Raw genomic sequence first — 27,085 nt, forward strand, 5'->3', positions numbered from 1 at the left:
TATTATATTTGCATTTATCACATGGCAAGTAATTTGTCAATTTTGTCTGAATTTAAGAAGGAATGAATATAACTAAAGGAAATGGTAATGCAACTAGATGGACAGAGAAATGTTACACATTACCTACATTCATAAGTAGCTGTGCAAAGAGGCTTTTTAATCCCAGGCATGGAAGCAGCTGCCTGGGAAAACCAGCCTGGCTACCATTATCCATAGTCATTAGCCACTCCATTGTACTGTAAAGCACATAACTACCCAGCGTTTCAAAGAGAGGGAAACAAAAAGATTTAATTGTTGGAGAGAACCCTGCACCGTTATCCAACCAATGGCAGAATTACCAGCTCAAACCGTACACCGGGCAATGAAAAGTTCAGCGCTTGAACCATTAAGGCAAACCTTCATAATGAACCTGATCATGGAGAGACGGCAAAACAAAATAAAATTCAGTAACTAATGTTTGTAAAATTTTACTCAGCTTATTAAATTTAATTATAATTTATATATACAGTACAGACCAAAAGTTTGGACACACCTCATTTAAAGATTTTTCTGTATTTTCATGACTATGAAAATTGTACATTCACATTGAAGGCATCAAAACTATGAATTAACACATGTGGAATTATATACTTAACAAAAAAGTGTGAAACAACTGAAAATATGTCTTATATTCTAGGTTCTTCAAAGTAGCCACCTTTTGCTTTGCACACTCTTGGCATTCTCTTGAGTCTCCAGAAGAAAGCAATTACTGCGCAAATGCCACAAAGTATCTCACCTACAATGTGCCAAACAGCACAGAGACAAGCCTCAAAACTTCTGGAACAAGGTGATTTGGAGTGATGAGACCAAAATTTTACTTTTTGGCCACAACCATAAAAGTTACATTTGGAGAAAGGTCAACCATGCCTATGATGAAAGGAACACCATTCTTCGGCTGCGTGCCCACTATGCGTTTTTCAAGCGTTTTTGCCACGGAATTTCGCAGCGAAAACGCTTAAAAAACGCTTGGTAATACGTCCCCCATGGTCCCCAATGATAATCCGCATGTGCTGTGCACATGCTGCAGACATTTCAACTGCGGATTATCATTGCGGGAAAATACGCAGCATGTCTATTATTTTTGCGGACACGCAGCGTAATTGCCGCCATTGACTTGCATTGAATCGCATAATATCCGCATGAGCACATGTGCACATGCGGATATTAAGCGATTCAATGTGCGGATGGTCCCCGGGTCTGGAGAAGAGGAGACTCACCTTCTGATGTCCCCTGGTCTCCTGTATGATGTGTCCTGGCTCCCCAGTGGCTCTCGATGGTGTAAAAGAGCCTTCCATAACGTCATTTAGTCATGTGACAGGTCACGCGACCGCTGACTAAAAGACGTCATGGAAAGTCCTTTTACACCCCCGCGAGCCGTACAAGAGACCGGACACACCGGAGGAGGAGACCGGGGGCCATCGAAAGGAGAGTATAATGTTTTTTTATTATTATTTTTTTTTTTTACCATTTTTATTCTTTTTTTTAACCATTAACTTGGTCACACTATATAAATCCATGCCGGTTGCATGGATTTATATAGTGTGACCAAGTTGTCAAGCACTTTCCAAGTGAGGCTAAAATCGCTTGTCAACCCGCATGCGGAAATGCATGTGAAGAACGCTTGACAAACGCTTCTAACTGGCAGGAAAAACGCATGTAAAATCTGCATGCGTTTTTCCTGCCAGGGAGATGCAGAAAAATTCAGAAGCATTTCTGCATCGTGGGCACTAGGCCTTATTATAAAGCACGGAGGTGGATCGCTGATGTTTTGGGGATGTGTTAGCTGCAAAGGCACAGGAAACTTGGTAAAAGTTGAAGGAAATGTAGCACGTTATCAGCAAATACTGGAGGCAAATTTGCACTCATCAGCCCGGAAGCTGCGCATGGGACGTACCAACATGACAACAATCCAAAACACAAGGGCAAGTTGACCTGTCATTGGCTACAGCAGAACAAAGTGAAGGTTCTGGAGTGGCCATCTCAGTCTCCTGACCTCAATATCATTGAGCCACTCTGGGGAGATCTCAAGCGCACAGTTCATGCTAAACAGCCCAGAAATTTACAGGAACTGGAGGCTTTTTGCCAAGAAGAATTGGGCAGCTTTACTATCTGAGAAAATAAAGAACCTCATCCACAACTACCACAAAAGACTTCAAGCTGTCATTGATGTTAGAGGGGGCAACACACAGTATTAACCCCTTAACGAACTTGGGATTTTCCGTTTTTGCATTTTCCTTTTTTGCTCCCCTTGTTCCCAGAGCCATAGCGTTTTTATTTTTGGGGAAATATGGCTGTGTGAGGGCTTATTTTTTGCGGGACGAGTTGTACTTTTAAACGCCACTACTAGTTTTACCATATCGTGTACTGGAAAACGGGGAAAAAATTCCAAGTGCGGTGAAATTGCAAAAAAAATGCAATTCTACAGTTGTTGTTTTTTTTTTTTCTTTCAAAGTTCACTGGATGCTAAAACTAACCTGCCATCATTATTTTACAGGTCATTAAGACTTCATAGACACCAAACATCTATAGGTTCTTTTTTATTTAAGTGGTGAAGAAGAAAAAAAAAAAAAAAAAAAAAAGGTGCCATTTTCCGAGACCCGTAGCGTCTCCATTTTTCGGGATCTGGGGCCGGGTGAGGGCTTATTTTTTGCGCGCCGGGCTGACGTTTTTATTGATACCATTTTAGGGTAGATACGATGTTTTGATCGCCCGTTATTACATTTTATTGCAATGTTGCGGCAACCAAAAAAATGTAATTATGGCGTTTGGAATTTTCTCGTTACGCCGTTTACCGATCGGATTAATTCTTTTTTTATATTGATAGATCGGGCGATTCTGAACGCGGTGATACCAAATATGTGTATGTTGGGTTTATTTTTTATTATTTTATTTTGAATGGGGCAAAAGGGGGGTGATTGAAACTTTTATATTTTTTTAAAACTTTTTTTTTTATATACACTTTTTGCTTGCTTCTATAGTCTCCATAGGAGACTAGAAGCAGCAACTGTCTGATCGCCTCTGCTACATAGAGGTGATGAGCAGATCACCTCTATGTAGCAGAAATGCTCCTGTACTATGAGCGCCGACCACTAGGTGGCGATCCATGCGATCTTTACATGACAACCACTGGGGTCTGCTGCAGACCCAGGGTTATCATGCCCACCTATCAGTGACCCGTGATCACGTGACGGGGTCACCGATGGGCTGGGTAAGTGACGCGCTTCCAGCGCGGTTAAATGCCGCTGTCAGAGATTGACAGAGGCATTTAAGTGGTTAACAGTCGCGGTTGGATTGCGATTCGACCCGCGGCTGTTGCGGGCACATGTCAGCTGTAAGAATCAGCTGACATGTGCCCGGTTCAGTGCGGGCTCAGCGCCGGAGCCCTCACTGAACCGGGGGGTGATGGCCTGGGGCATACTAATACGCCGCAGACCAGTAAGGGGTTAAGAATTGGGTATGTGAACTTTTGATCAGGGTCATTTGGATGTTTTTGGTTGTCATCAAGATTTAAAAAGAGAAAACACAGTAGTTTGACAATAAATGGCTTCACCCAACCAATGACCATGAGCGGAGAAAAAGTTTTTGATATTATTCATATTCTCTGAAAAAAGGCCAAGAAAGCAAAAATTCTGCCGGATTATGTAAACTTTTGAGCACAACTGTACATAGTTTTTTTTTAATAAAATGAATGAATAAAAAAAATATATATATACTGAAAAATCATATTCAAAGTCTTAAAATGCGCTTTGCAAAATCGAAAAATGTCTGTTCTAACGACTCATCCATAGCCTACATCTGGTATTCCATAATGGGGCTGAGGCACAACAGTCCATGGACAAGGGCGCTTCAACTCGTGGTTTATAGCAATCCCTAAAACAAAATCATTGAGCTAAAACCATTTGCAGAACTCTGACGGCCACGTCAGTAGTCCAGGTGAGCCGGATCAGAGCCCTGCGAACCTACTCCTTTTACAGCATCCCCCAATGCCTCTTCTGTTTAATAGGTCTGGTGCAACATCGTTGTATTGTGACACAAACATGACGTCGCGCCGGGGGTACCAGCAGGTAGGAGGAGATCCCCAAGACTCTGGTCCAGCAGCCACGGACTACTGCTTGACCAGCATTATGCTAATTTTTTTTTTTCAAAATCTGATTCTAATGCTACATCTTTTACAGCCTGGATGTTCAGAGCATCCAAAATGTTTTAATGACTGTTCTGATAACAGGCATTAAAATAAATATTTTTGAAGGCTATGGATAACAGACATGGAAAATAATTCTTTACGTATTATTTAAGTTTTTGTCTGCAATCTTCAAGCCTTCATTTTAGACCATTTGCATCCTGATGCAAAGTTCAGATTGTTATCATTTAGGAGTATCTCCCTCAGTAATACAGACTGGATGTGAGGTCTGTGTATTCAGGGTGCTGCTGTCTTTATTAGTTCACATCAAAACAGCTTCTATTGTGCAATTATTTCCTCGTTAGGAGTTTTCCTCCTTTACTCTTGTCTTCTCTGCCCTCCCTGAGACTGTAGAGACTTTCTCTCCACTCCACAATATGGAAATCTGTGTACAAATCCCTCCCTGTTGCTACCTCTAAAACAGAGAAGGGAGGGAGAGAGTACAGAGGGCTGCCAGGAGTTGACATAACATTTTTGTGGAACACTCAGCTAGATAAAAGGACTTACAGACACCATATCAACAAAATTGGTAGACATTTTTTAAATTATGGCTATTAATGGTGTTACAGGCTCATTCATTAAAAAAAACAAAAGGCAATTAAAAAAAATAAATAAAAACTGTGCTTTACTTGTCCTCTCCGAGCTCAGCACTGGGCTCCCAGTGTTGGCTATTGTTTGAAAAACTGACGCCATGTTGACAGCGCTACAGCTAATCAGTAGCTCTAAACAACCTGTGTCGTCTACTCGGGAACAGCCGACCAACTAACTTATTGGCTATGCCATCATTGGTAGAGAGCATAGATAATAGATACGGGCAGCACTAGACCCAGGGTGGGTGAGTAAATCCCTTTAAATCTCCATTCATTAGAAGAGAAGCCTTAAAACGCCCACTCCTGTGACGCTCCATTCAAAGTCTATGGGATTGACAGACAGCAAAGGACAGTTCTTTGGGCAGTCCTATAAACATGATATGGAGTCGCACGACAGTCGCGCTCGACCACCGCACCTTTCAAACTCCTCATTCAAGTCATGTAATTAACATGAAAGCAGAGCCCAGGACCCCAGTTCTAATTATTTGGGAATTCCAATAGTGGGGTTTATGAATTTTTTTTTTATCTTTGGTTAAACTGTATTCATGACCTCAGAGCAATCATGTCTGCTGTAGTACGTGGAAAAGGGCAGAAATTAGTAAATAAGATGAATGTAAATGATTTTATTACTATAATTCTGACTGGAAAAAAAAAAAAGTTAAATTACATATCGTGATACAACTCAACTGTGCAACCTTCTAAGCAGGTGACAACTTTTTCCCATCACATTGCCAGGTAAGATATGTGCACAGGCGTCCTAGAAAATAACTGTCAGACAACAGCCTTATTACTACAGTCCTCTTATCCTTGTGCAGGAGGAGAGTCTATATTGCATTTTTATTTTTTTTTAGCCAAGTTATCCTTTTGAAGCTTATCTCTGAAAAGGGGTGTACTAGGAAGTCTGCCGGCACAAACTGACAGTATATATTCCGCACATAGCCTTGTAGGGAATATAGCGCCTACACAAATCACACCTGTAACGCTGTAATCATTTTCAGTTTTGCAGAAACCGAAGTTTAAATCAAATAAGTTAATTAGGCGCTTGGTGCACCCTTGGGTGTGGCCAAGTGCACTACTACGCCCACTGGTTTAGCCTGTCCCGCCTCCTTCACTGATGATAGACAGCACTGGCTTGCAGACAGTTCCTCCTTCATGTGAATTAGTGCTGTCAATCACTAGTGAGGGAGGAGGGAAAAGCAAAACTAGTGGGTGGTATAGTGCACCGAGACTTTTGGCCACACCAAGGGTGCACAAAGCTCCTAATAAAATATAGCCAGCGAACAGAAAACTAAAAGGTAAGATTTTATTTAAAGGGGCCATATCCCCTACAAGACTGTGTGCTTAGTTTATACTGTCAATTTGGGCTGATAGATTCCCTTTAAACAGTTCCGACAGCCACACGTAGCCACATCAAATATGTCATAGAGAAGTAACCAACTGATCGTAGGGTCACCAGACAGATATAAACAGCACTTAAGAGACTGGTCAAGAAGGACCTGCCCTATAATTCCTCAGTAAGCTGTCAGATGTCACTTCTTGATCAGTCCGATAAGAGGAATGCAATGTTTTACATTTGGCATGCTCCAGATTAAATTTGTGTTTTCAAAAATACTAAAGACATACGTCTCTGTGACAAGATCCTCTTGCTGTCGATTTGTGGCAGAAATCTCTGCATTTGACCCATTAATGAAAGGGACTTTCAGAAATACCAAATGTGAGCGAGTATCGCTTTAAATAGTCTCTCTACACAAGTAAAGTCATTGGCTTCAGGAACATATAAATACGCCAATCTACATAAAATGCACAAGACACCTTGCACCACCTTCATTTCAGCCACTTTCTGTAACTTGCTTGATGGAGGTAGGGGTAGTAATAAAAGAGCTGTAACTTGCGAACTACACCCTGTGGCAAAAATGTAAACTAACTTTGGCACAAAAAGTTGGTACAAAAGTCAGCCTTCCAATAGGTTGTGTAAACTTAAGACGAATATCTAAGAAAATGAAGAAAAAAAGCACTAAACACTCCATAGCGCAGAATCCCTTGGTATAAGAAGACATTAAAGGATGTAGCATCGGCGTGTCTACCTCCAGCCGCGCAGAGACACCGTTCCCCTCACCGCCACGGTCCAGCGTCCTCCCGCTCCCCTGCTGCTGTGGCACACTCTGCGTGCAGCTTCCCGGGCTCTGTGGTTAGGGCACACCTCTTAAAAGGGGCCGCGCGCGCCGTCCTATAGAGCCCCCAGCCATTGGCCGGAGGACTTCCCCTATATTAGGCACCTCCTCCAATAAGGAGGTGCCTGTGCAAGGTTGTTGTTCCGTGTGCTAAACACTTGCTCCAGCCCTCAGGTCCCACTGCCTGTCAGTCCTGCCTGCCAGCCTGTCTAACAGTTCTGTTTTCCAGTCTGTCTACAGTTGTGCCCGCCAGCCTGCTTACCTGGAGCACCTGTCGGTAACCTGCCATGCCCGCCAGCCTGCCTACCTGGAGCACCAGCCTGTTACCTGCTGTGCCCGCCTGCTCGCCTACCCGGAGCACCCGTCTGGCTATCTGCCGAACCAGCCTGCTTATCTACCCGGTCCACCCGTCAGCCTTCCTGCCGTGCTCATCCGCTGTACCGGTCAGTTCCTGCCATCTGACCCGTGGGAGTCACCTGTACTCACACAAGATAGGTCCCAGAGTGGCACCTGGTCCACCTACCCGGTTCCTCCCTGGTTCAAGGAGTCGACTAAGCCACCGTGTGACCTTGGTCGGGCTGTGTAGGCACTTAGTCACGCCCCTCTGGACCCTCCTTGCACCGAAACACAGAGGTTCCACCACCCGGACCAGTAACAGTTTGCACAGGCCATGGAACCCGGTGGCCCCCAGGCTCCTTCACTCTATGACCTGTACCAGGAGGTCTCAAGTCAGAGATCCCAACAGGAGACTATCCTGTCCTATCTGCGGACTGTCAACTCCCGCCTGGACACGCTGTCCACCCCGTCTGTGTCCGTCTCTAGCCGAGCGGCACCCGCTCCGGCGGCACCTCAACCTACTGGCGCTATGGCACCCGGCTCTCTGCGCCTCCACGTTTTGGTGGTGACCCCGTCTAATGTCGGGGCTTCTTAAATCAGTGCACGCTACACTTTGAACTCCTGACATCAGTTCCCCTCCGACCGGGCCAAGGTGGCGTTCATCATGTCTCACCTCATTGGGGAGGCATTGGCATGGCTAAACCCTCTGTGGGAAAGAGGGGATCCCCTGGTGTCCGATCTTCCGGCTTTCCTCGCTGCCTTCCAGAAGGTCTTCGATGAGCCCGGACGAAAATCTTCTACTGCCTCCTCACTTCTCCGTCTCCGCCAAGGGAGTCTCTTCATGGGCCAGTATGCCATACATTTCTGAACCCTTGCATCTAAGCTTGCCTGGAACAACGAGGCCCTGGTGTCCACCTTCTGGGAGGGTCTTTCCGGACGGATCAAGGATGAGCTAGATGGTCGTGACATCCCTTCCACCCTGGACGACCTGGTGTCATTAGCTACCTGGATTGACATCCCTTTTCTGGAACGTGCTAAGGAGACTACCCGGAAGAGAAGATTTCCGCGTCTCGCTCCTGTATTCCAAAAGCCAGCCTCGCAACCAGCAATTCTCAGGGCATGTTCGCCTGAGCCCATGCAAATTGACCAAACCAGGATGGTCAAGTCTCGCCAGGAGACGAGCCGAGGGGAGTTGCTTCTACTGTGGCAGTAAAGAGCATCTGATCCGTGCCTGCCCGGTGAAGCCGGGAAACTCCAGTGTCTAGGACCGCTCGGAGAGGTCGTCCTAGCCAAGAGTAAATCCTCTCCGTCCTTGACTCTGTGTTTCTATTTCCAGTGGTGAGACCCGCTTCTTCGAGATTGCCCATCTGGATTCCGGAGCCGCTGGGAATCTCATTCAACAGGCTGTTGTGGAGCGGTATCAGATTCCTACTGTATGCCTGGCTGAACCGTTGGCGGTTGCCCAAGTGGATGGGAGGCTTCTTCCGGAGACCATTTTACTCGTCACAGAGCCTGTAACCCTTCAGGTGGGAATGCTGCACTCGGAGAAGATCTCCTTTCATGTGCTGTCCGGTCTCTCTCACCCCCTCTTGCTTGGTCTACCCTGGTTACAAAGACATGAGCCTGTCCTGAATTGGAGATCTGGTGAAGTGCTCCGTTGGGGTCAGGAATGCCATGAGTCCTGTATGGTTCTGGTTCGTCCAGCTCGACCCCCGTCTAATCTACCTGGTCTGCCGGCACCCTACTGGTCCTATGCGGACGTCTTTGACAAAAAGGAAGCAGAGACACTACCACCTCATAGGCCGTATGATTGCCCCATCGACCTGGTACCTGGTGCTTCTCCTCCCCGCGGGCGTATCTACCCCTTGTCACTGGCTGAGACCCAGGCCATATCTGAGTACATAGAGAAGAATCTTGCTAGGGGATTTATCCAGAAATCCACCTCTCCGGCTGGTGCAGGATTCTTCTTCGTCAAGAAGAAAGACTGCTCCCTAAGTCCCTGTATCGATTACAGGGGTCTTAACCAGATTACCATCAAAAATAAGTACCCCCTGCCTCTCATCTCGGAGCTGTTCGACCGCCTTAAAGGCGCAAAGATCTTCACTAAGCTCGATCTTAGTGGGGCGTATAATTTGATCCGGATCCGCCAGGGAGACGAGTGGAAGACGGCATTCAACACCCGAGATGGTCACTACGAATACCGCGTGATGCCCTTTGGTCTCTGTAATGCTCCAGCTGTCTTACAGAAGCTGGTTAACGACATCTTCCGTGATCTTCTGTATTCTTGCATAGTGGTATACCTGGACGATATCTTGGTCTTCTCTCCAGATCTGCCCTCACACCAGAGGGATGTTCGTCAGGTTCTGCTAAGGCTCCGGCAGAATCGCCTATACGCTAAGTTCGAGAAATGCCTCTTTGAGCAGACCTCTCTACCGTTCCCGGGCTATATTATCACCGAGACTGGTCTGTGGATGAATCCCGAGAAGGTCTCGGCCGTCTTAAAGTGGCTCCGTTCGGAGGGGTCGAAGGCGATTCAGCGATTCCTGGGCTTCGCAAATTATTACCGCCTCTTCATTCCTCATTTCTCCTCCCAGACTGCTCCCATCTCCGCGCTCACCCGTAAAGGAGCAAATCCCAAGGAATGGACTTCCGAAGCGGAGGAGGCCTTAGTCTCCCTGAAATAAGCCTTCTCTTCCGCCCCTGTGCTACACCGTCCGGATTGCAACAAGCAGTTCTTCCTGGAGGTTGATGCATCCTCCTTCGGAGCCAGAGCGGTGCTCACCCAGAAGTCCTCGTCGGGGAGAATGGTAACCTGCGGCTTCTTCTCTAAGCTCTTCTACTCATCTGTGTGCAATTACTCCATAGGAGATCGTGAGCTGCTGGCCATCAAATTAGCGCTGGAGGAGTGGCGCTACTTGCTGAAAGGGGCTCTGCACCCGGTGATCATCTACACTGGCCACAAAAACCTCGCTTATTTGCAGAACGCCCAAAGATTAAATCCGCGCCAGGCGGTCTCTTTTCTTTGCCAGATTCTGCTTCACTCTGCATTACCGCCCGGCAGACAAGAACATTAAAGCTGACGCTATATCCCGCTCATTCCTGTCTTCCGACCAAGAGGAGGAACCTCTACAGATCATCGACCCCTCCAAAGTAATGACTGTGGCCCCATTTGACCTGTCTCATCTTCCACTCTGTAAGACCTTTGTAGCGGTTCCAGATCGTAAGAAAGTTCTACTCTGGGGCCATTCATCCAAACTAGCCGGTCATGCTGGCCAGAGGAAGACCTTTTTGCTCATCGCCTGACATTACTGGTGGCCTTCCCTGTGCAAGGATGTTGCAGACTTCTTAGCGGCTTGTTCCTCCTGTGCTCGTAACAAGGTTCCCAGGCACCATCCATCTGGCAGTCTTCTTCCTCTTCCCGTGTCTTCCGCTCCATGGCAACATATTGCACTGGACTTCATTACAGATCTCCTTGTTTCTGCCGGTTGTATTGTTATTTGGGTGGTCGCTGACCGCTTTTCTAAAATGGCCCACTTCATCCCTCTGCCTGGTCTTCCGTCTGCATCTGTGCTAGCTAAGGACTTCATTCATCACATTTTTCGTCTCCACGGCCTACCCCTCCACATTGTGTCTGATCGCGGGGTTCAGTTAATTCGCGCTTCTGGAGAGCTACGTGTAAACTGCTGGATGTCTCCTTGGATTTCTCCTCTGCTTATCATCCTCAGTCCAATGGTCAAGTGGAACGTATCAACCAGGTTCTTACCAGCTTTCTTCGGCACTTTGTCAACGCTCACCATAACGATTGGGTTGAGCTCCTGCCCTGGGCCTAGTTCTCCTATAATAACCATGAAAGAGTCCTCTTCCAAATCCCCGTTCTTTGTGGTCTACGGTCAACACCCTCGGATTCCGTTTCCAGTCTCCTCTTCAGTGGACAACCCTGCCGCAGAGTCTCTGGTCAGCGAATTTTCAGCTATTTGAGAAGACACTAGATCTGCATTTCTTCAGTCCTCCAAGCGGATGAAGAAACATGCTGATAAGAGACTCCTGGATCCGCCTCAATTCCGTCTGGGAGACAAGGTCTGGCTTTCCTCCAAATATGTTTGTCTCAAGATACCTTCCTATAAGTTGGGTCCGTGGTTCATCGGTCCGTTCGAGGTTCTGAACCAAATCAATGCCGTGGCTTACAAGCTGAAACTCCCGGTCACCTTACGGATTCCCAACTCCTTTCATGTATCCCTCCTCAAACTTGTTGTCCTTAATTTTTTCTCTGACGATCCAGGTACCGCTCCAGCTCCCGTCTCTGCTGAGGACGTCTTTGAGGTAGAAAACATTTTGGCAACCAAGAGGGTAAGAGCAAAGACTTTCTTTCTTGAGGATTGGAAGGGGTTTGGCCCTGAGGAGAGGTCTTGGGAACCCAGGGAGAACAATCATGCCCCTCATCTTCTTAAAAAATTTCTTGTGGGCCTGTAGAAGAGGGGGCGTAAAGGGGGGGGTACTGTAGCATCGGCGTCTCTGCCTCCAGCCGGGCAGAGACGCCGTTCCCCTCACCCGTCAGCCTTCCTGCCGTGCTCATCCGCTGTACCGGTCAGTTCCTTCCATCTGACCCGTGGGAGTCACCTGCTCTCACACAAGGTCGGTCCCAGAGTGGCACCTGGTCCACCTGCCCGGTTCCTCCCTGGTTCACGGAGTCGACATAGCCGCCGTGTGACCTTGGTCGGGCTGTGTAAGCACTTAGTCACGCCCCTCTGGTCCCTCCTTGCACCACAGCACAGAGGTTCGACCACCCGGACCCGTAACAAAGGAGTTGTCCGGTCCTAATCGATAAGTCTGCAGTCACTCTTATGAATCCACCCAGCGCAGGCACTGTGCTCTGCGGGGATTCACTGGTTTTTGCTCCGGGACTGGAGGGTATGTATGCGTTATACATACTCCCGGCCAGAGTCCGTCTAGTGGACGCAGCCTCGCTCCATACACTTGTATTGAGAGCGGCCACACCCCGTCTAGTGACGAGGCCACGGCCAACTAGAGGGCACAGCCTCATTCCATACAAGTGTATGGAGGAGAGGCCGCACCCACTGGCTGAGAGTATGCATAACTCATACATACCCTCTGGTCCCGGGCAGAAACCGGCTAATTCCTGCAGTCCACAGTGCGTGTGCTGGAGGGATTCATAAGTCTGCAGTCACACAGATTTGGACCGGACAACCCCTTTAAAGGGACCACTGGGTGATTACTGTAGTGTATGATCACCTCTAAGAGGCACCTCTCCGCCTCAAAGCCTTTACTGCTAACAGCGAGCTACTGCTTTTCCTACAAGTCCAGTGGGGTAATTATACCTCCGTTTAGCAGAAATTACTGAAAAATTCGAGAATAACAAAGCGCTGCTCAATGAAGGGACTGATCCAGAAGTGGCATAGGGACTTGAGGGAGACAGATTAGTGAAAGACAATGTCCTGAACGTGTGTGTGTGTGTGTGTGTGTGTGTGTGGGGGGGGGGGGACTTCTGAATGAGCTTTTGGAACATTTCCTTAATTTAAGCAGAACTTTGTTATTCTCTTATTGAAGCTTAAACAGTAACTGACAATTTAATTTTTATTTCATAAATCAATAGCACATATGAAAATATATCACAAAGTTTCTTATCTTATCAGAAAATTCTGCTTCTTTCTCCTCCTGAACTGATCTTCCATTCTCAAAATTCTCAGTTCCCAGGAATAATCTGTCTTCAGTGAAGACAGATTGTTACATTACTGAGACAGAATCTTCTCTGCAGTAACTTCTATGTAGACGGGGGAGGGTCTCTTCCTGTAGCTCCTCCCCTCTCACTTCCACATAGAATCTTATCAATGGTCGTCTACGAAGGTTCTCTCCGTAATGTAACGATCTGTCTTCACCGAACACAAAATTTACTCGTAAATTGAGAATGATCAGTCCAGGAGGAGAAAGGTAGATTTCTGATATGAATATAACCAACTATGTAATATATTTTATGTATTATTGATTTATGAAATAAAAACGACGGTTACGCTTTAAAACTAGACAGGGTTACATTTTAACACCCTCATTATAACACTGTCTAGTATCAGTTTGCATTAAATATTAGACAGGATTATTAAATTTATACATACACTAATGTAGAGAAAAGTATTGGACACCCACACATTAACCTACAGGACTTATGCACCATTATAAATCCATAATCATTAATAAGGAGAGGTTCACATGAGCGTATAAAATAATCAGAGTGTCAATCAGAAAAGGGAGATGATTTTTTTTCCTTACTTGTCAGCCATATGCAATTTTTTTTTTTTTTTTTTTACAGCAGCTATTAATAATTTGCAAGACAATTTAGTTTAGGTTACAGAATTGCAAGGTATCTGTAATAAAATCGGATGCTAACCAATTCTCCATATGGCATCGGATTTTATTTAGTGCACTCAGACTTGAATGGGCGAGTCATCTGATTTACTGAAGAAACTAGCGCACGCTGAGAATACTCTCTCACACAGATTCGGTGAGTGAAAAAATTGCTCATCAGCTTTGCCCCATTGAATAACATTGGTCCAATATGGTCTTTTTTTCCCCCACAGACAAAATTTAAACCAATTATATGGTCAAGTGAACGAGGCCTAAGACTTTGGAGCTCTCTCTGGCAATTTTTGCCCCTTCATCCAGAAGAGAATTTATTGAAATCATTCATTGATGTTGGATGAGAGACCCGACTCACAATCTTCAGTCTAGTTCATCCCAAAAAGTTTGATGGGGTTAAGGTCCGAGCTCTGTGCAGACGGGTCATGTTCTTCCACACTAAAATGCCCCCCCAACCATGTCGTTATGGACCTCATGTACGGGGAACAGTCATGGGGAAAAAAGAGAAAGACCTTTCCAAAACTGTTCATACAAGGTTGGAAGCTACACCTGTCCAAAATGTCTTGTGCTTAAAAATTAAGATTTCCCTTCAAAAGGCACATTCACATTTCGTTTAGTCAGACCCGTAGGGGTATGCACCGACGAGGTAAAAAGCTATAATGGTGCTGGCAGAGAGAATGTGCGCTCTGTCGTGCATTATTTTCAAGTGTGTACGCCTACTGGAGGCGGACACTCAGACGTTGTAGACTGCATCAGAGTGGCTGCCTCCTGTAGGCGTATACGCCTGAAAATGATGCACGACAGAGCACACATTCGCTCTGCCGGCACCTTTATAGTCTATGGCCTCGTCCGCGCATAAGTCCTAACCCCGTTTTGTGGGGGGTTTGGACGTAAGCCCCAATGGAGCCACGAGTGTGTACTAGACCCTAAGGGGCAGAGGCCGATCCCTTAAGCGCAACACTCCTCCAAACTTTACAGTCAGTACAATGACGTCAGGCGGGTAATGTTCTCCTGGCATTCACCAAACCTAGAGTCGTCCATCAGACGCCATGTACAGAAGAGTGAATATTCATGACCAAACAGAATAAGTTTCCACTTATTACACCGATGGCATCCTATTACAGGACCACGCTGCTGGGACTGGATATTATACACCAGTGGCAATGGGACTAAATGAGTAGAAGTCCTTATTTAAGCCAGAGCAGATATTTATAGATATGAACGTGTGTATGTATATAATTATTTATTTTTTTTTTTTTAAAGAAAGAAAAAAAAAAAACATTTTAAGCTTAACATTCTGACATTTGTTACCTTCCAAATTATTGGTATGAAAAGGAAAGAAAAAAAAACTTTTGACAGTCCAAGCTATATAAACAGCTAATAGTGTGACATTTTACAAAAAAAAAACAAAACAAAAACCACAAAAAACAAAAACAACAGACATTACATCCTAAACAGGGAAGGGGGAGGGTGAAAGAGAAAAAAAAAGTTTAAAACTCTGAACAGAAATCACATGGCTGCAGATCCACAACATATGGCAACCACATTTAAAGTGAAGAAAAGGAAAATCTCATCAAATATATCCGGTACAAGATGCGCTATCTGCATGCTTAGCATTCCTTTAGTTATATACACATCCATACATAATAAATAAAGTATCTGCACTATATGTATGCATATCATATTTTGTTTAGCTTCAATATTGCATTTACGCCTTTTCGGTGCTAGTTTGTTTTATGACTCCGGTACGGTGATAAGTACTTTCTAGTTTTCTACCATTCCTTGGAATAATGTTAGTCACACAGGAACGTGCTCCTCGATCAGTGATGAAAAAAAAATGGTTATACAGGAAAAATAAAAATCCCATACATATATAAATCTACACATTCGGAGCTTACATTTTGAGATTCATGCAATCACCCCCTTTTGGGCACATAGGAAATATGTAATAAACACTTAAGTAGCACTTAAAATGTGCATAAAAATAGCTCATGCATGTTAATCGCCTCAAAAATTCTACCTCTGCAACAAAAGCAGATCCGTAAAGTGTTTTCTTTCATGTTCTCCCACCCTACACTTACAGCTGACGGGCCAAGGTGCACGAAGCCTGGGCACTGCCCACCCTGTAAAGTATAGTGAAGCACACAGTCATGCGACGGCGCTCAGACAGACCTCGCTATACAAAAGGGAAGGGGAAGGACTGGAAGAGCTGACATGAATTGTACGGCTGGGGGTGGGGGGTCCGAGGAGAGGGGGGCAAGTGAAAGATAGGCAGGTGTTTCCAAAGAGACGAAAATAACCTTCTCTTCGGTGTTAAAATATATTCACCAATACACAAAGCATTTTGGATAAGTTTTCATCTTGATAAATCAATAATTACAGGAAACAAAATACGTGGTGTCCACTACTTATAATATCTGTGCCTGACCACAGCTATCTTTTTTTATACAGTGTATTAGGACAAACCGTTGTAGAGCGCAGATCCTACTTAATTGTACATATATGTAGTCAAAGATTTATTTCAATATGGATCACAACATAAAACGATTTAAAGGATTATTCTCATCTTCGATCTTTAAGAGCGCACTGCTCCACCGCACCCAGCTTGGTGAATGATTGACAGTTTGGACCAGAGGTACGAGTGCACTGCCAGCCTGAACTGTGCGCTCCCCCATGAGCGCAAGGTACCGATCTAAAACACTGACAAGCACTGTACAATTTTTTTTTGCTAAGCGCTGCACTCCTTGCCTAGGAAGTCCAGCTTTGTTCGGCTGCGTTCACACATTGCGTATTTTCGCGCGCTTTTTAAAAATACGCAATGTGCCTTGTGTCTGCCAGCAAAGTGAATGGGAAATTCACTTTGCCGTTCAGACACAGTCTAATATTACGCAGCGCGAAAGCGCAGCTGCGTAAAGAATTGACATGTTAATTCTTTACGCAGCTGCGTCCTGCGCTTTCTCCCTATTGTGCCCAGTATAAGCGATGGAATTACGCAGCTGTGTTCACACACTGCGTAATTCCAGCGCTTTTTTACGGAGGCGCAGGAGAAACTGGATACTCACCTATCCGATGAATGGGAGAGGCGTCCGCTCCGGTCCAGCGGCTTCCAGCATCTGCCGGAGAACCGTTTATACACCAATCTTTAGTGGAAAGAGGAGAAAGCATGTACAGTATCAAGGAGGGCAGAGAAAACATGTTATAGAAAAGGAGGTAAGCACAAAGAGGAAATAAGTGCAGCTCTGGAGATGTGCTGATCCATGCAAGCTGCTGAAGATGATAGCACCCTGGATACACACAGACCTGACAATCAGCCTGTATTACCAGAGGGACTCTGCCACAAAAGAGTCAGAATCAGGCTGCAAACTGCAAATCATGTAGGGATGTAAAGCAGGGCAAGGAGAGAAAAAAAATGAATGAAGGAATAAATATTTCAGAGTGAGACTTAGTTAACACCCTTAGGTAATTTTGCACTGACATCTAAAATTCATCCTCCGCATGTCAAAAACATCCAGAGCATTAAAGTCCCAGAAAACCTTTTTTGCAGCTAATAGGAGAAATGCAATACCGAAACCGATTTTGTATGCTCCTCCACACAAAGAATAGCCCCATAATATGCCTAAATCCTGACAGAATTCATCTGGTGAACATGGCCAGACTGGAGGTGGTAAGCACTATGACTTGCTATGGGGACATCATACTGCATATAATATGGGTGCTGCGGGGGCATCAAACTGAGCATTTACTTTTACTTGCTTATATAGCACAATTAAATTTCTCAGTGCTTAACAGACATAATCAACACTGTCCCCATTGGGGCTCACAATCTACATTCCCTATCAGTATGTCTTTGGAGTGTGGGAGGAAACTGGAAAACCCGGAGGAAACCCACGCAAACACAGGGAGGCTATAGAACCATCATACTGTGTATGTGGGAGAGGGGGGTGGGGGGGTGTTGCCGGCCATCATACTGCGCAAGGGGGAAAGTCATGTAGACGGTCATCATACTGCATATGGGCTAGGAGTGGGTGGGTGTGTCGCCGGCCATCATACTGCATATAGGGGGGCTGTGTTGCCGGCCATCATGGTCTGCTCATTTTATCAAATCAGTCACGTCTGCAAATTTGTCCGTAAATTGGATTATACTAGCGCATGCTACGATTTTTTTTTTCCCCCAACTTAGACAGGTCTATGTGGAAAAATAGCAAATGGACTCACATTGGGTCCGTGTGCAGAGTGTGTGGAAAACAGACAGAACACAGAAGAATGTTTGTCTGGACCAACCCCAAAATGTAGGATTTCCACTGACCAGCAATATATCAGATTTTGGACCACACTTCATATCCGGATTCTGTGCATTTAATTGTAGAAGCTACAGTAAATGTATAATGCTCAGAAGGATGGAGGCATCGCTACATAAAGTGACTTATTTAATGATCACTTTGCAAAATTAGCAACAAAAAAAACATCTGTTCTGCAGAAAGGAGCAAGACCACCCCAGTTACGGGGAGAATCCCCTCTGAACATCATGGCTATGAAAGCAGCCCAGGAAGCCATCTCTTAGGTGGTAATTCAATAAATCTTGGAAGATTACAAGCTCTAGATTACAGATGACGAATGGCTGCTGCAAGCCTGGACCCCCACACCCCCAATCCCTTCCCGTAGATCTGTCTGATTGCCCATATTGCCTGTATTACTCTGAACACATTTCATATCAAAAGGACAGAAGAGGTAAAACATTCAAGAAGGATTATTCCCTTCTCCCACAATAGTAATGTAAAGTCATCTCGGAGGGCAGACTAGCCGTGTCTACAAGAAACATCTATATGTTTACAAGCAGGAGGTTAGCGGGGAGCAGATTTTATCTCCACGACCCATAAGCAAATGTTGGTCTCTGGTGTACGGGGCTAAATCTGAGATCCATCTGAAACGGAAAACATTACAAGACTTCAAAGAAAAGTGCAGTAATCGCATAATAAACCCCAATGTAATCTGGAAAACATTTTCTTAAAAACAGGCTTTCCTGATTAACATGACAGATACATTTCAAACAGACGGCAGAGGACTTGGCGCTTATCTTCCACAACCGATCTCCTCTCCCAGCTACTGCACACGCCGGCCGCTTGGCGCGAGAGGCGTGAAATAGCGAGCAAGAGTCGTTCATGGACAGGAGGCAAAGCTAACCACTTCAGCCAACTGCTATTTAAAGTGTATATATGAATCCAGCAATAGAGAAGTGCAAACAATAAACTATAATTAACTTTAATTTTAACTGGTCTTATCCCATCTTCTCCCCGGCCTTCTGTCTTCTTGCTGCTGGCCCGAGCTGTGGACCCTCCAATGCTGCTCTATGAGGGGCGCAGGGGCAGGGATCGGGCGCTATGAGAGTGCCCTTTGCCTAGGAGACCGGCCACTAATGCAGAGACTGCAGCAGTGGCCAGTAACTTGGGTAATGAGCAGTAAACAAAATCCCTTTGTTCTGTTTTTACAAGAATTTGCAATTTTACCAAGAAAAGAACCCTTTAAAAAGGGAACCGGTCACTTCAAGAAACTATTTAACCGCAGATATAGGGTTACATCAATGAAGCACACCTTTCTTCATCACACGTACAAAACGAAGGTACTTGGAATTCATAGAATTTAGAAAAGAAAGACACCCTAAGTTTAGACGTCAATATTGTGCAATTTAGAGATTTAAAACTTTCTAGATGCATAAAAAAAAAAAAATGAGCCAACATTATGTCTGGGCTTCTTGGCAATGAGCAACGTTTCACTATTTAAATTATACACTGTATTAAAAGCTTGCACAAAAAAAAAAAAAAGCCTTTTTTATCTACTCCAGTACTGTAGTTTGTGACGAGAGGGGGCGCACACAAGAGCAGCGAGCACCACTAGACACTTAAGTATCAGCAGCAAATACTAAAGAAGCAACACCGGCCACAGTTCTTTTTGTGTAAGAAAAAAAACAAGTCCATTGTCTCCACGTGCGTCGCCTTAATGTTCTCAATATTCCACATAACCAAAGTTCAACCTCTTCCCAAAATACGTCCTTACAGCTCCTGGCAGAAACCTCTAATTACATTAACCTGTCCCGTGGGCAATGGCACTGGCAGACAATAAAGTATTATTCTACACAATCTAAGTAGATAAAAGCAGGAAAGTTTTCCAAAAGAAATCAAAGCACAACTGAAAAGACCAACTAGAAACAGGGTCTTCTCAAACTATTGGAAAATTGGGTTCAACTGGCATCTGTCTCAGCCGGCTCTCTTACACCGGAGTGGTCGCTGTTGAGCGCTCCTGTGTTTCCTATGAGATCCACAGACAGACATCTCTGGCAGCAGCTTACTTCTTCGATAACAAAAAGGATTGGCAATCCAAAATCTGACATAATGGATGCTCCCCCCGACAACACTTTTTTGGTGCCCCCATGCTCAGACTGTCGGCCATACCCATCAATATAGGCGGCTTGGGCTGACTTTAGCCTAACATGCATGTGGCCTTAAGGGTCTGTTCATATGTCCAGTAGTTATTTCTGTTTTTTGATTCATTTTAGGATGACAAAAGGAAAAATAATCTAGTACAGGATTTATTTTATTTGAAAAGGGACAAAAACGTCCGAAATGGTCGGCCAAACAAAGGATAACAACTGGAACAGTTTTGTTTTTTTTGATACCCATTAATGGATCCAGTATTTAAGTGCTGCATACATCCAAAACGGATGCTTTGCAAACAGAAACAAAAAAGGACGCAAAATGGAAACCTAAGTGTGCTTCCGTTATTGCTCTTTTCATAACGGATCCCAGCTTTTCTCAACACTGGATCAATCACAAACGGTTGAGAACAGGACGTGAGAACAGAATTCACACAGATGTTTCAGAGAAATAAAACCTTCAGATCAAAATAAGGAAAAAAGTAGAAAGAAAAGTCAGTAAAGTCTTCCAGAACTTACTTGCAGCAAGTTCATTCAGTATTGTTAATAAGGATATGCTATTACTTTACAAATCAATCCCGAGAATAATAATGGCCCAGTGCCAATTTAGCATTTAGTTTCCTTTCTAAATCTTTCTGGGCATATTGGCACAAACTGGACACTTTAATAAAATGGTCAGCATATCTGCCCAGTGGACGCAGCGCAATATTGTGCAGGAAAAAAAACAACAAAACAGTGAAGAGGAGGCAGAATTACAGAAGCAATCAATCCTGAAGATCAATGGGGGTCCCAGAGTTTTCACCCTCTCTAATTAAAAAGCATATTGCTCTGATGTGTTAAAGCACTAATCACTAATGAATATGGAAAAACCCTTTTAGTATTTGCAACAGTGTAAGATGGGGGAACCCAAAATTCTCAAGAGGAAATTATTGTGGAACCTTACAGTTTTACTAACCAAGCTCATGCCAGAATTGTAATCTCTGATGCTACAGATTAGAGAATTTTCCAGCACCGAAGTTCGGGTCCCCATTCATTTCAACTGGGTTCGGGTACCCGAAACAAACTTTGGACATAAAGTTTGCTTGTACACCAGAACCCGGAACTTCCACGGGTCCGCTCATCTCTACTACAGCTGCATTCACAGGCAGCGTTTCACTAAGGACTCATTTGCATTTGTGAACCTATTCTGTAGGTAAAAAGTACCAAGGCCCATCAGAAACTTAGGTGGGTACATTGTGGCAAATTAAATTAAATAAAAAAAAAACACCACGGCTCAACGTTTTGATGGATTTCCCAAAGGAACTCATTAAAGAATTGAAATTCTAGTAAACACATTCACAGCATACAGATCCTATATAAAAGGGATCATTCAAAAATGATCATTTTGATCCCTATAGCATTAAGAATCAAACTTCCTCTTAGTTCTACTTATTTTTTTTTTTTTGGGCACTACAGCAGTTGGGATAGCACACAGACACTCATCCATATGTACCGAGACCATCCCTTTAAGGCAGACTGATGGTGGGAGTCATACAGACACAACACAGTGAAGGCCTCTCATCCAACTAAATAGTCGCAGCCACAAACTCGTTCCTGATGTGCCAGGTTGAGAGCGCGTGTTTCTAACTGGTCTGGATAATGAGGTTCACTCATTTTCCCACTTTAATCACAATAAAATCTAATAAGCTGCAAAGGTTAAAATAAAATAAGGTAAAATTATCTATTTTTTTTCTGATTGGAGGAGCTGAAGACAAAAAGAGGCAATAAGACGAACCAGCATCTAGAAGGATGGACATAATCATAGAAATCATAAATGGAATCCTAAAGATCCAAAAACAAGAAAAGTACATTGTGGAGAAGCAGAATTCACATGGTTACAATCCAACTGACTGCACATCATCATTTCCATTTGTACAGATTGGAGGCTGCACAATACCTGTAACATCCAAAATGTTGGTGGAAGTAACATAATATCTGTGAACTGTTTCCAGCAGCTGAGCTCCGTGCCCTTCACTTTGAAATGGAGGCAGAATCAACATCTGGCTGCAAAGAAGGAAGAGGAAAAAAAAAAAAAAATACACATTAATTTATTTAGACTGCATCTTCTGTTATAGCAATATACATTGCTCAATGTAATTGTAACACTAAAAAATAAAGTCATGGAATTCTGGACATCACAGGATGGGATGACATATTAATGATATGCAAAGGATGAAAAAAAAAAAAAAAAAAAGTAGAAACCAAGTTTTCAAAATATCTTGACTTATACCTTATCGATTATAAGTGTTACGCTGGAATGGAGGTCTATCCTCTTCAGTGATAAATATCAATTTTGCCTAGCTGGAGATTGGTCTGGAGACCAGGTGGGCAACGCCATGAAGATGCCTTCAAGTGGGAACATCACAACAGTCCAACTCCCGGGATTACGTTGAAGTGGTATAATGTGTGGCAGACGGATTTCTCTAGTCTTCATTCCAGGTACACTAACCGCTCAGAGTTACATCAATTTTGTGGAGGAACCAGTGGTACGGCCATTTTTAAAAGGGAGCTGCCAGCGGTGGATCTTGATGATTTGCCTAAGTGCATGTCAGAACATTCCTCGGCCAACCATTAATAATAATCTCATTGATAACAGCAATGGCTGTAAGTGCGGGGATTTATATGTTGAATAAATTGAGATGTTGTGAAAATGCGGCTTCCTTTTCTTCCACCATTTGTGTTCATCATTAACATGTCTATCCAACCTGTAATTTCCATAATTCCACGACTTTTCTTGGTGTTACAATTTCAATGTTGAGGAGTGTATATGTTAGATTATATAGCTTGGTATTAAAAAAAAAAGTGCTTAAATTAGCAGACAAAAATAATTATTTTAGCTAAATTGACCAAAACCGAACAGAACAAGGGGAAAGGAATGACGATGGAGGGATATTTATGAATTAGTGAATTAGCAGAAAATGGAGAACCTCATGTTTAAATTCCTCTCTAGCAAGCCATAAAACAACTTTTAATACTAAATCTAAAATGCATAAGGGATATTAACATGATGTCCCTAATCTGAATGCAATTTATTGATTTTGAGGATAACTACCTATATTTAATCAGTTGATGGCACCTTGGGATGTCATCACGAACTAGCAGAATAGGACAAAATTTATAGCACACGTCCCTCCAATAAGTTTCACTGCATGTGCGGCGTCATCAAGGGATAGGACAGTGGCATCCCCCTGATGACGCCGCACACTCGGTGAAACACGCGTTTTGTCCTATTTTGCTGGTTCGTGATGACATCCCGGGGTGCCATCAACTGAAGAAATAAAGGCAGTGATCCTCAAAAATCAATAAATTGCAGGCAGATTAGGGACATCATTTTAATATCACGCCGTATACATTTTAGATTTAGTATAAAAAGTTTAGTTTTATGGCTTGCAATAATTTAAAGTTTTCATTACTTTATTGAAAAAAAAAGTTCTGTAACCCTGAAAAGACTAATTTTATTAATGTTACAATTAGGATCTAACAGTAAAATATCAGCCAGCTCTGGCTAAAATCGCATCTTCTTTCACCGTCCAGCCTCTTGTATTGTTAAAATGCTAATCGCCATTATAGGTTGAATTGGGAAATTCAGCGAGATTCACTTGTGAAACAAAATAAGGAAGGAAAGAAAGAAAGGAAAGGCACGTGCATCGCAGGCAATTACCTTACACGTGGCCGGGTTTTGTCTGGGTACACGTAGTAATTATAGACTGTCATGTAGCCTACAGTCGCGAAGAGTGTAGTCCCGTCTTTATTGTACTTCTCAAATCTGCAGATAAAACAGAAAGCCAAGCGGGTCAATTACAGGCAAGCTCCCATGCAGGGTCCATTTTCCTTTTCCATTCTCTGCCAGAGTTTCCAGTGTCAGCAAGCTACGCCAAGAGGGCCCAATGGGTACACCTGCTTTATTCTGAATGCACAATTCACTTAATTGGTTGAGCTGCAACTTGGATAAATCAGCCCTCTTTGCATCACTTCAGTGCACTTGCCTATTGTGCACACTGAATGGGTGGCAAGTAAAAAAAGGACACAGGCAAAAAAAAAATAAAATAAAAAAAAAAAAGCTCATTTTACTGTTTAAGCCCACATTCAGTGCTCCGACAGACAACAGAGTTTAATTCAGTGCTATTCTGGAGGCCTCCACAAACACAATGAAGGGAGACTGTGAGCCTTGTAAACAATGGTTTGTCCTGCCTGGGAAAAAAATATCATTATACGGCGACTGTATAATTGGTGTCTACCAATTAAAATCTCCAAGCTTTGTTAATGGAGGGAAGTCTAATGTTGATTTAGAATGGCACTTACACCACAAAGTAGTCCCATCGCTCATCATCCACATCAATGTAGCTGGCCGTTTCAATGAACCACATCAAGAAGGTCTGGAGCCTTTCGTGGTACTCTCTGAAGCCTGGACAGGTCAAGTCAGCCTAGGGCAAATGTCACAGAGTCAGGTCAGACATTACACTTTTGTGTCTTAAAAATATATATTTTGGTCTGAATTGTAAAGCGTTGCGGAATATGTTGGCGCTATATAAAGATTATTATTATTATATTTGTTGGCCTAAGCTTCTGAAAGAAAGTACAACCTCCTCCTTCAATTCGAGAGCAACTTCTGGAAATCCAGATGAAACTGCTGGTGGTTACAGATTTTCTGATGCAATGGCTATTAGAGATGAGCGAATCTATTCCAAGGAACATTCTGATACATGAATGCACTAGGGCAAATCATCAAGATCCGCCGCTGGCAGTTCCTTTTAAGAATGGTCATACCTCTGATGCCCCCACAAAAATCGATGCAACTCTGAGCTGTTGTGGGTCCTGTGGCCAGCTCAGTACTCTGTGGCTGCAAGTCCTGCAAACAGCCTTCTACTTGCTAGCATTAGCGGCTCTTCTTTTGGCACAACGTCATTTTTGAGGTGTGACGCACACCCACAACGTGGCCCCATTGTCAGGCCAGCAAACCACAGAGGGACGGACGAATGCTGGCGGGTAGAAGTCACTTTGAAAGGCTTACGGCCTCAGAATTCTGACCTGGCCACTGAACCACAGACCTGAAAATGTATTCGCTCATATCTAGTTACGACACTATGTTCCCACATTTAGGTTTTCAAAGTAAAAAGAGCAAATTAGAAAACAAAAGTAGAAGTCTCAGTATTTTCTTTACCAAAATGTAAATGCAGTCACTTTATGTAGTCAGCAAATACTTCTTTACTCAATCCTACCTTATGTATCTCGTAAGTGAATTCCTCACAAGCTTCTTCGTTGTAAACCGTATAGGTATGTATTATAGGGCCGAATGGTTTAAAATTAACTTCTTTTTCCAGTAATGATACAAAGTCATCTGTGCCACTGCAAAACCCAGGGGGGATAATTTCACGAATTTTGCTTTCAACATCATCGGCCTGTTATAATGATAAATAGGAAAGTATTACAGCTCTGATATCACATCACACTTGTCTTAAAGAAGTTGTCCACTACTTTTACATTGATGCCCTATCAATGTATGATCGGCCGGGGTCCCGCCAACGGCACCCCCGCCGATCAGATGTTATCAGTGCCAACGGCCGGAAGTGCTTACCTGCGGGGCTCCGCCATCAAGTGGTAGTGGCCACCGCGGTGTACTGCACATCCGCCTCCTATTCAATTGAATGGGAAGCGGATGTGCAGTACACCGCGGCGGCCACTACCACTTGATGGCGGAGCCCCGCAGGTGAGCACTTCCGGCCGGCGGCCTCCGCCGATAACAGCTGATTGGCGGGGGTAAGGCATCAATGTAAAAGTAGTGGACAACCCCTTTAAACAATATGAACACGTATAAATCAAATTACATGTACGGCAGGACATCTGGTTACCTGCTGCAATTAATACTGAGGAAGGGCCTAAAATGTGCAGTACCCACATGAAAACACTTCCTCTGTGTTAAAAAGTGAAGCCATTCTGGAAACAGACGTGGGCTAAAAATTATAAGCAATTATAGAAAAGATTAACGGATATGAAATAATAGGAAGTATTGCAATTAATTATCCTAAAGTTGAGAGAACCAGACCAGGACAAGATGCTGATTGCAGAAGAGCTTCATGCTGTCTAAAACGATGTGCAGGCGGTCATAAAACAAACGAGTTTTCTAATGGAAACCCTTCCTTCGGGGAGTTTTTAGGTTCCTTAAGCGGTCGTAGGGTATGCACACATGGCGTGTTAAACGCCGACAGTCATCAACTTCCTGATAGATGTTAAGCTATGTTCACACATCATGGGTTTTTCAGCGGTTTTTGATGACTTTTTATGCAAATTTTCAGCTGCGTTTTGCAGTTCCAGCAAAGTCTATGAGAAACCAGAATTCTCTGTGCACACATCATGGTTTTATTTGTTCAGGATTTTGTGCCTTGCATGTTTTTTTTGTAAAATAGAGCATGTCACTTCTTTCAGCGTTTTTTCACGCATAGGAAGTAATGGGTAGTGAAAAAAAACACATCAAAAACGCACCAAAATTTGTTTCAGCGTTTTTTCAATGTTTTTGATGTCAAAATAAAATTCTGTGGGGAAAAAAAAAGAACCCCACTTTAATGTACATGCATAAAAAGAGACAGAAGGACAGTGAAAAAAAAAGCACCAAAACTGCAAGAAAAATCCTAAACAAAATGCCCTTGAAGAACAGGTTTTGCTGCAGAAAATTGACGCCAAAAAACCATGATGTATGAATATAGCCTTAGTCTTCCTGAAGCGGCTTCACTGTCGTTCTTGCAGCAGTTCCACCGTCAGCGTCTTTTCCTCTACACTCTCAGCTGTGAAACCGCCCAAAGAATGAACATGTTACTTTTATGAAGAGACGACGTGGGCACATAGCCTTAAAAGGTTTGGTCTGGTTTTAAGCTACAAGTCTGCAGTCACTCTATGACTGCAGACTTGTGAATCCTCACATTGTGCACACTGCTATCTG

The 27,085-nt window shown here is 43.9% G+C and overlaps 1 protein-coding gene across 2 annotated transcripts in view; it reads right to left on the bottom strand.

Annotated features, from left to right (window-relative positions):
• The window catches only part of HAT1 (histone acetyltransferase 1), a 51,021-nt gene that overhangs the window by 4,933 nt on the left and 19,003 nt on the right, over positions 1–27,085 (bottom strand). For both annotated transcript variants that reach the window (XM_073645665.1, XM_073645666.1), the window contains exons 5-8: positions 25,371–25,550; positions 24,454–24,575; positions 23,813–23,917; positions 22,049–22,155 (exon numbers count right to left, since the gene is read on the bottom strand). In XM_073645665.1, the coding sequence (XP_073501766.1) occupies positions 22,049–22,155; positions 23,813–23,917; positions 24,454–24,575; positions 25,371–25,550 (514 nt within the window). The remainder of the gene's footprint in view (positions 1–22,048; positions 22,156–23,812; positions 23,918–24,453; positions 24,576–25,370; positions 25,551–27,085) is intronic.

The sequence above is a fragment of the Phyllobates terribilis genome, unplaced genomic scaffold, assembly GCF_046119375.1.
Source record: "Phyllobates terribilis strain yellow unplaced genomic scaffold, ASM4611937v1 Scaffold_9__5_contigs__length_417890890, whole genome shotgun sequence".
NCBI classification, from domain to species: Eukaryota; Metazoa; Chordata; class Amphibia; order Anura; family Dendrobatidae; genus Phyllobates; species Phyllobates terribilis.